General features: G+C 42.7%; 1 protein-coding gene across 1 annotated transcript in view; it reads right to left on the bottom strand.

Moving 5' to 3' along the window:
* Window positions 1-3153: 3153 nt before the first annotated feature.
* ANKRD39 (ankyrin repeat domain 39) overlaps window positions 3154-10017 on the bottom strand; it is a 25385-nt gene continuing 18521 nt past the window's right edge. Inside the window, exon 5 of the mRNA XM_006773070.2 lies at window positions 3154-3556. Coding sequence (XP_006773133.2) covers window positions 3413-3556 — 144 coding nt within the window. The 3' untranslated portion in view covers window positions 3154-3412. The remainder of the gene's footprint in view (window positions 3557-10017) is intronic.

The following is a 10017-nucleotide window of genomic DNA, read 5'->3' as shown; positions in this document are numbered from 1 at the left end:
AAAGGGTTACCTAGACCTGAGTGAGGGTGGACAGACAAGAAAAAGTTAGACTTGGGCTTGGGGCTCCACTGCCAGCCACCTACTCACACTCCTCTCCCTCGGTATTTCCGATGGGTAGCTAATTTGTAAGTCCTTGCCAGTTCTGAGACCAGATTTTTTAAAAAATAGTTACATCTTTTTTTAAAAAGTATGTTTTTATTGATTTTACAGAAAGCAAGGGGGAGGGATAGAGAGAGAAACATCTATGAGAGAGGAATATCATTAATTAGCTGCCTCCTGCACGCCCCCACAGGGGATCGAGCCCCCAACCGGTGCATGTGCCCTGACCGGGAATCGAACCCTAACCACCTGGTTCACAGGTGGATGCTCAACCACCGAGCCACACTGGCTGGGCTGAAACTCAGCGGAAAACTAGTTTCTTCCACATGAAACTAACTGGCTTATTAAAAAAAAATTACTCCTTGCCCTAACTGGTTTGGCCCAGTGGATAGAGCATCAGCCTGTGGACTCCAGGGTCCCAGGTTCGATTCCAGTCAAGGGCATGTACCTGGGTTGCGGGCACATACCCAGTAAGGGGTGTGCAGGAGGCAGCTGATCGATGTTTCTCTCTCATCGATTTTTCTAACTCTCTACCCCTTTCCCTTCCTCTCTGTAAAAAAACCAATAAATTTTTTTAAAAAATTACTCCTTGTATGCCGAAACCGGTTTGGCTCAGTGGATAGAGCGTCGGCCTGCGGACTGAAAGGTCCCAGGTTCGATTCCGGTCAAGGGCATGTACCTGGGTTGCGGGCACATCCCCAGTGGGAGATGTGCAGGAGGCAGCTGATCGATGTCTCTCTCTCATCGATGTTTCTAACTCTCTATCTCTCTCCCTTTCTCTCTGTAAAAAATCAATAAAAAAAAAAAAATTACTCCTTGTAAAAAAATCCACACATAACAAATAAAGCTCAAAAAGCGCCCTTTACTAACCACAGTGGCCCTAGGGAACCATGGTCACCTGTTGCTATACTTGCTCTGACTTCATTCCTGCAATTTTGTGTATGTACATACATGTTTCTACAGACATGTCTTGAGGCACATACTGTGATTACAACTCAGCACGCTTCCCACATTAGCATACTCCATTCCACTGCATTGCACTCAAATGGCATGTGGACCAGAAGGTAACGATTTCCCTATCGGGGAGCACCTGGGTTGTATTTTTTTTTTTTTTAACATTACACCCCAGGCTCAAATGTGTGAATACCTCCGTAAATAGGCATCTTTGTAGATTGAATATTCTTCTACGTAGCTACAGGGAAACCAAATTATTGGCCCATTTAACAAAATTTTTTAAAATGTTTTTCTTGATTTCAGAGGACAGGAGAGGGAGAGAGCGAAACACCAATGATGAGAGAATCATTGATCAGTTGCCTCCTGCATGCCCCCTATTGACCCGGAAGCGAACCCTGATCTCCTGCTTCATGGGTCAATACTCAACCACTGAACCACACTGGCCAGGCTGTTCATTTAAATCAGTGGTTCTCAACCTTCCTAATGCCGCGACCCTTTAATACAGTTCCTCATGTTGTGGTGACCTCCAACCATAAAATTATTTTTGTTGCTACTTCATAACTGTAATTTTGCTACTGTTATGAATCATAATGCAAATATCTGATATGCAGGATGTATTTTCATTGTTACAAATTGAACATAATTAAAGCATAGTGATTAATCACAAAAACAATATGTAATTATATATGTGCTTTCCCATGGTCTTAGGCAACCCCTGTGAAAGGGTCGTTCGACCCCCAAAAGGGTTGCAATCCACAGGTTGAGAACCGCTGATTTAAATTTTAATAGCTATTGCCAAATTGCCATCTATAGTGGCTGTTATCAATCCATGAACAGATGCCAACAAAGTTAAGACAAATGACAGTATGAAAGGAAAAAATATATACATCCAAAACAGAGTCAATATCCAGAAACCATAAACAACTCCTATCCTTTATCCTTTATAATAAAAGGCTAATATGCAAATTGACACAATAGCGGAATGACCGGTTGCTATGATGCACATTGACCACCAGGGGGCAGATGCTCAACACAGGAGCTGGGCTCACAGCTGGCAAGCGCAGTGGCGGTGGCAGGAGCTCCCCCTGCCTCTGCAGCAGTTGGACATCCCCCAAGGGCTCCCGGACTGTGAGAGGGCACAGGCCGGGCTGAGGGACCCCCAACCCCAAGTGCACTAATTTTGTGCACTGGGCCTCTAGTGTATCTGTGTATGTGTGTGTGTGTGTGTGTGTGTGTATGCCCAGCAACTGGGACAGCGGAACAAACGGTGGCTATGATGTGCACTGTAGCAGCCAACCGGCCTGATCTGGGCCCCGATCAGGCCTCCCGCCCCCGCGCCGGCCCGCAATCAGCCAACACTCTGATTGGGGCCGGGGTCAGCCAGCCAACTGCCCGTGGCCTCTCCCCTCTGCTGGCCTGATGGGCTCATCGGGGCGAGCTGGCCGGACCCCCACCTGTGCACGAATTTGTGTACAAGGCCTCTAGTGAGTCAATAAAAACAAATTTTTAATGGGCAAAGGATGTGGACAGGAAGTTCACAGAAGACAGGTGTCAACCTCACTAGTAATCAACAATTCAAAATAATAGCAACAACACTTTTAAATCTATCAGATTATTGAGATGCATGAAATTATGGTATAAAAACGTGCTGATCAGGTTTTGAGGAAGGGTGTGATCTAATACACTGCTTGCAACATGCCAGGCACTCTCTCCAATGCTCCCCATACATTCAAATACCAAATCCCCAGTGCCTTTGAGGCAGGTCCTAAAATCATCCTCATCTCACAGATGAAGAAAGTGACATTTACCAAGATACCTCAGATCGCAAGAAGCTTTTGTTACATATTCTGTAGTTTCTTCTAATACTTACTTGCAAAGTTTTGTGTTTTTCAACTTAGGTCTTTTTATTTAAGTTTTTTGTTATTTATTGATTTTAGGAAGAGAGAAATGTTTATTTGTTGTTGTTCCACTTATTTATGCATTCATTGATTGATTCTTATATGTGCCCTCATGGGGAATTGAACCCACAATCTTGGAGTATCAAACCAACTGAGCTACCTCGCCACGTACAATTTAGGTACTTGAAATCTAATCTGGGCATGGGTGAGGATATAACTTTATTTTTTCCAAATGGATAGATGTTTCCACATGAACTAATTTAGAATAGGGTCATCTGTCCAGGCTTAAGCACTTGCAGCCCCCCAAATCTACTCTGTCACTCCAGGGGCCAAAATCAGGCTCTTCCTGGGTCTTTGGGCCTCACTTTCCCACCCTGCAGCATGGATGCTGACCAAAGCTGGGGCTTGGAGACCTAGTCTATGTACCCTTGCACGGCAGCCTGAGACCGAAGGGTGGTGATTCAACTGGCCAGCAGGTCCCGCAGTTCACTGTTGTGGGGCAGCAGGTCACATGCTAGTCGTGCCTTCCGATCTCGGACGGCCTTCAGGGCTGGGCTGTGTTGCAACAGAAGGGAGCAGATATCCACGTGACCATTCTCAGCAGCCTGTGGAGAGAACAGCCTGAATCAAAAGTCACACCTCACTGGGCCCTGCTCTTGCACTACTTCTGGGGGTCTCTTGGTCCTCGTGGAAATGGAGACACTGGATGTTTGGGTTGACTTCGTCTAACTCCTACCCACTCCCACGACAGGCACCCAGATGGGGGAGTACTCTAGGGCCAGCCTGGCAGTTAGCTTGAGTTTTTGGTTCTCGTGGTCTTTGGCTCAGTGGCCATTCTTCCTTGTCCAAGCTGCACAGTGAAGACAAGTACAGAACCCTGGGTCTCTAAGTGTCTTTTACAAACATTCTGATCATCTAGAGGGTGCTGGGCACCATGAGCATAAGAGACATCAGACATGGTCTCTGCCTCTTGGGACTTTCAGATGAGCAGAGGAAACGGGCCCAGGTCCCCAGCTTTCTCCTCTCCTCCTCTGAGACAGACGATCCCAATCTGGATGTCAATTTCTAATTTATTTCCAAAAAATAGCAGTTAAGTGATTTACATAAATTATCTTATTTCACTTCCACAGTAACTATCAGAAGTAGGAGCTATCATTATTCCCATTTTATAAACGAAGAAACTGAGGCTTATAAAAGTTAAGTGACTTGCCTAAGGTCACAGAGCTAATGTGGCAGCCTGGGGATTCTCAAGCAGGTCTGTCTGACCTCAAAGTCTGAACTCTTAACAACTGTCATACTACTATACTCCCTACTCCTCCCAACAGACAAACTGATGGAATACAGGGGCTTTTGAGAGGTATCAAAATTAGTATTAGCAGCAACCATCATCTCAAATTTGAACCCAAATCTTTTTTAGCAGGTCCTTTTGATGAGTATAGACCCGGTTCTTAATTCTGTTGCCTCATTTCAGGCAGTGGTATGTTGTGAACAATTGTGAGATGCATTTCAAGTAATTTTTTTTAACAACAACAACAAAAAGTACCAATGTTTGCAAGTAGTTTATTTTTTTTAAAAAGAAAGTGAGGTCCAAGATGGTGGTGGTGTAGGGGGACATTGCACTCACCCCTCCATGAGCCACTGAAATATATGCCCACCTATAGAGAGAGCCATTCCTCCAAGAGACCACTGGGAGCGACTGAGCGCTTCTGCACAATAAATGTCAGAGAGGAACTGTACAGGAAGGCTGGGGAACCGTGGGAGCCTCCAGGCTGGTGGGACTTCTCTGGGTGCCACTGAACGCCCTTGCTTCTGTTTCCCTCCACCTCATAGGGCAGGTCACAGCTCTATCCAGGGACTCTGATCTCCACGCAAGGTTACTGCAGTGCTTTTCCAGCTGTACCACCCAGAGCCCATTTCAGCTCTGAACGAAGGGAGAAAACAGGATCAATAGGGCATTACCACATGCAGCTGGCTCCAATGGCCTGCCAAACAACCCAGCACACAAAGCCACTAGGCCACTTTTTCTTTTTTAATTTATTTTTATTTTTATTGATTTTAGAGAGGAAGGGAGAGGGAGAGATAGAAACATCAATGATGAGAGAGAATCATTGATCAGCTGCCTCCTGCACGCCCCCTACTGGGGATCGAACCTGCAACCTCTGGCATGTGTCCTTGACCAGAATAGAACCTGGGACCCTTCAGTCCACAGCCCAACACTCTATCCACTGAGCCAAACCAGCTAAGGCAACACAAGGCCACTTTTTCAAGACTGGAAAAGATAGCTATTTGTCTAGTTATATAAACTAGAATGTCAAACAAAATGGGAAAATGAAGGAATATCTCTCACGGGAAGGAACAAGAAATATCCCCAGAAAAGAATCTTATTGAAACAAAGATAAGTAATTTATCTGATAAAGAATTCAAAGAGCCCTGACCAGTTTGGCTCAGTGGATAGAGCGTCGGCCTGCGGACTGAAGGGTCCCAGGTTCGATTCCGGTCAAGGTCATGTACCTTGGTTGTGGGCACATCCCCAGAAGGGGGTGTGCAGGAGGCAGCTGATCGATGTTTCTCTCTCATCATCAATGTTTTTAACTCTCTATCCCTCTCCTTTCCTCTCTGAAATCAATAAAGATATATTAAAAATAATTCAAATAAATGGTCATAAGGATGCTCACCAAACTTCAGAGTAAAAAAGGGACTTAGAGAGAACTTCACCAAAGAGTTAGAAAGTATAATAAAGAACCAAGCAGACCTGAAAAATATGATGAGTGAAGTGAAAAAATACAATAGAAGGAATCAGCATCAGATTAGCTAAAATAGAAGAATGGATCAGCAACCTGGAAGCCTGGCTAGTGGAAACCAATCAATCAGAACAGCAAAAATAAAAAATAAATAAAAATGAGGATAGTTTAAGGAGCCTCTGGGAAAACACCAAGCACACAAACATCACATTATAGGGATCCCAGAAGAGAAAGAAAGGAACAAATTTTGCTAACCTGGGAGAGGAAACATATCCAGGTTCAGGAAGCACAAAAAGTTTCAAATAAGATGAATCCAAAGAGACCCACACCAGGACATATTGTAATTAAAAAGGCAGAAGTTCAAAAGTTCAGTGGTGCAGGGGGATAATGAACTCACCCCTCCAGGGGCACACTGAAATATATGCCCACACTGAAGTTAAGAGGCAATCTTAAGTGCAGCAAGAGGCAAATACGTTGCATACAAGGGAAAACCTATAAGGCTATCCATTGACTTCTCAGCAGAAACTGTACAGGCCAGAAGGGAGCAGTAGGACATATTTAAAGTGCTAAAAGAAAAGAACCTACAACCTAGAATACTTTATTATTCTAGGCAAGATTATTATTCAGAATTGAAGGAACGATAAAGAATTTTCTGAACAAGCAAAAACTTAAGGAGTTCATCATCACTAAACCAGCTTTACAAGAAATGGTAAAGGGTATTCTTTAAGCAGAAAAGAAGAGGCCATAACCAGAAACAAGGAAATATGAGAAAGGAAAATAACCTATAGGTAAAGGCAAATATTTAATAGAGACAGCAAATCAGCCATTTAAAAAGCTACTATGATAGACAAAAGACAAAAGTACCAAACTCAATAAAAACTACAACAAGTAGTTAGGAGACACACAAAAACAAAGATTTATTAACAACAACAAAAGAAAACAAACAAAAAATATCTGAAGTATGACCTCAAAAACCCTAGTTGGTTTGGCTCAGTGGACAGAGTGTCAGCCTGCGGACTGGTTCGATTCTGGTCAAGGGCACGTGCCCGGGTTGTGGGCTCCATCACCAGAAAGGGATGTGCAAGGAGGCAGCCGATCAATTTTTCTCTCTCATCATTGATGTTTCTATCTCTCTCTCCCTCTCCCTTCCTCTCTAAAATCAGTTTAAAAAATTTTTTAAATTAAAAATAGATAAATGAAGTGTGACCTCAAAACATAAAGACTGGAGGGAGGGGAAGCAAAAATGTAGTCCTTTTAGAATATGAGAATTTACATGCCTAGCAGCTTAAAATAAACAGCTATAAATATAGAATGATACACATAAACCTCATGGTAACCACAAACCAAAAACCTACAAACGATACAGAAAAAAATAGAGAAAGGAACCCAAACAGAAGAATAAAGAAAACCATCAAACCATACGGAAAGAGATAAAAAAAAGAAAGGAATAGAGAAGAACTACAAAAACAACCCAAATAACAACCAACAGCAATAAGTACATACTTATCAATATGACTTTAAGGGCATTAAATGTTCAATAAATATACAAAGGATAGCTGAATGGATTAAAATCATGCCCTATCTATATGCTGCTTGCAAGAGACTCACTTGAAATTGACAAGCACATACAGACTAAAAGTGAAGGGATGGAAGAAGATATTTCATACAAATAGAAATGAAAACTGGGGTAGCAATGCTCATATCAGACTAAATAGACTTTAAAACAAAGAATGTAAAAAAAGACAAAGAAGGACATTATATAATTACAAAGGGGCCAATCCAAGAAGAGGATATAACAATCATAAGTATATACACACCCAACATAGGAGCACCTAACTATATAAAGTAATTATTAATGGACATAAAGGTAGAAATCTACAGTAATCCTCCTGTATAATGAAAGACAACTATGCAAATCGATTGAATGGCAGAATGACCAGTCGCTATGACACACAGGAGCTGCCCCCTTGTGGTCAGTGTGCTCCCACAGGGGGAGCATCGCTCAGCCAGAAGCAGGGCTTAGTCGGACATCCCCAAGGGCTCCAGGACTGCAAGAGGGCACAGGCTGGGCTGAGGAATGCCCCCCTGAGTACATGAATTTCGTGCACAGGGCCTATAGTACAATAGTAGGGAATTTTTAAATATCTATCTATCTATCTATTTTAATCCTCACCCAAGGACATGCTTAGAGAAAGGAACAGAGAGAGACAGAGAGAGAAACATCGATAGGTTGCCTTCCGTATGTGCCCCAACTGGAGATTGAACCTGAAACCCAGGTATGTGCCCTGACCAGGAATTGAACTGGCAACCTTTTGGTGCACAGGATGATGCTGAACCAACTGAACCACTCTGGCTAGGCAAAAACTGACAAATTTTTAGCTAAACTCACAGGAGAGAGCCCAAATAAATAACATTAAAAATGAAAGAAGAGACATTACAACTGAATTTGTAATGATTACAAACAAATTTGTAATGATACAAAGCATCATTAAAGGATACTATGAACAATTATATGCCAACAAACTGAACAACCTAGAAGAAATGGATAATTTTCTAGAAGCATATAACCTTCCAAGACTGAACTAGAAAGAAATAGAAAATCTAAACATACTGATCACTAACAATAAAAATGAAAAAACTCCCAACAAACAAAAGTCCAGGTTTTATAGAAGAATACTTATCCTTCTTAAATTATTCCAAAGAAGGAGGAATGCTTCCAAACTCATTCTACAAAGCCAGTATTAACCTAAAACCAAAATGAGACAAAAACATTACACACACAAAAAAAGTTACAGGCCAATATCCTTAATAACATAGATGCAAAAATCCTCAAAAAAATATCAGCAAAACATTTTCAGTAATACATTAAAAAGAGCATACATTATGATCAAGTGGTACTTATTTCTAGGATGCAAGGTTGGTTCAATATCCACAAACCAATGAACTTGATATACAGCATAAAATTAAGAATAAAAATCATATGATCATATTAGTAAATGCAGACAAGGCATGTGACAAAAGACAACATCCACTTATGATAAACTCTCAGCAAACTGGGGACAGAGGAAAAATCCCTCAACCTAATAAAGGCCACACATAACAAACCCACAGCTAACATCACACTCAATGATGAAAAGCTGAAAGCTTTTTCTTTAAGATCTGGAACAAGAATGTCCACTTACATCACTTATATTCAACACAGTATTGGAAGTTCTAGTCAAAGCACTCAGATAAGAAAAAGAAATGAAAAGCATCCAAATTGTAGAGGAAAATTCAAAAAGAATAACATATATAGGAATAAGTTTAACCAAGAAGGTAAAAGACTTATACTTGGAAAACTATAAGACACTGAAGAAAGACACTGAAGAAGATACAAATAAATGGAAGCATACACCATGTTCATGGATAGGAAGTATTAATATTAAAATGTGCATACTAGCCCTAGCCGGTTTGGCTCAGTGGATAGAGCGTCGGCCTGCAAACTCAAGGGTCCCAGGTTCAATTCCGGTCAAGGGCATGTACCTTGGTTGCGGGCACATCCCCAGTGGGGAATGTGCAGGAGGCAGCTGATTGATGTCTTTCTCTCATCGATGTTTCTAACTCTCTGTCCCTCTCCCTTCCTCTCTGTAAAAAAATCAATTAAATATATATTTTTTAAAAATGTGCATACTAAAAGACGGAACGGACATCACCCAGAACCACAGGAAAGCTGGCTGAGGGGAAATTCTTCAACTAGAAGGAAAGAGAACAGTGTACCAAGACTCAGAGGAGGCGCAGTGGGGAAAATACAAAGGTGCGGAGGTGCGCGGAACGGTCTGGTGGCTGAGGGCGCGGTTGTCTGTTTCAATCGGGAGGGAGGCTCAGGCACTGAGCTCCAGTTCTGGGTGAGTCTCTAGGGACCCAGACTCAAACGGGAGAAGCGGGACTGTCTGGCATCGGTCGGAACTCGAAGGCAGCTTTCTCTCCGAGGTTTTCAGCGGTTGCTGGAAATGAGAGGCAGAGCCTCCGGGGACAGGACTGAGAGCAGCCATAACTGCTCCCTCCACCTGCCCTGTTGATCCCATGCGACCCGCTCTGCCCCGCACAAGCCCTGCACAGAGCCATTTGCCGGATAGCCTCAGGCAAAGGCTAGATTAGCACCTCCCCAGAGGGCAGTAGTTCTCTCAATGCAGACACAGCTGATTCTCACAGCCACTTGGCCTAGAGGCCAAATCCCCCCTGGTATTAGCTACAACAATCAAGGCTTAACTAAAAGACTGTGCACAAAGACCACTAGGGGGTGCACCAAGAAAGCATAACAAAATGCGGAGACAAAGAACAAGGAC

This window comes from Myotis davidii, unplaced genomic scaffold (assembly GCF_000327345.1).
Source record: "Myotis davidii unplaced genomic scaffold, ASM32734v1 scaffold1065, whole genome shotgun sequence".
In the NCBI taxonomy this organism is placed as follows: Eukaryota; Metazoa; Chordata; class Mammalia; order Chiroptera; family Vespertilionidae; genus Myotis; species Myotis davidii.
This window is presented reverse-complemented; position numbering and strand designations above follow the sequence as displayed.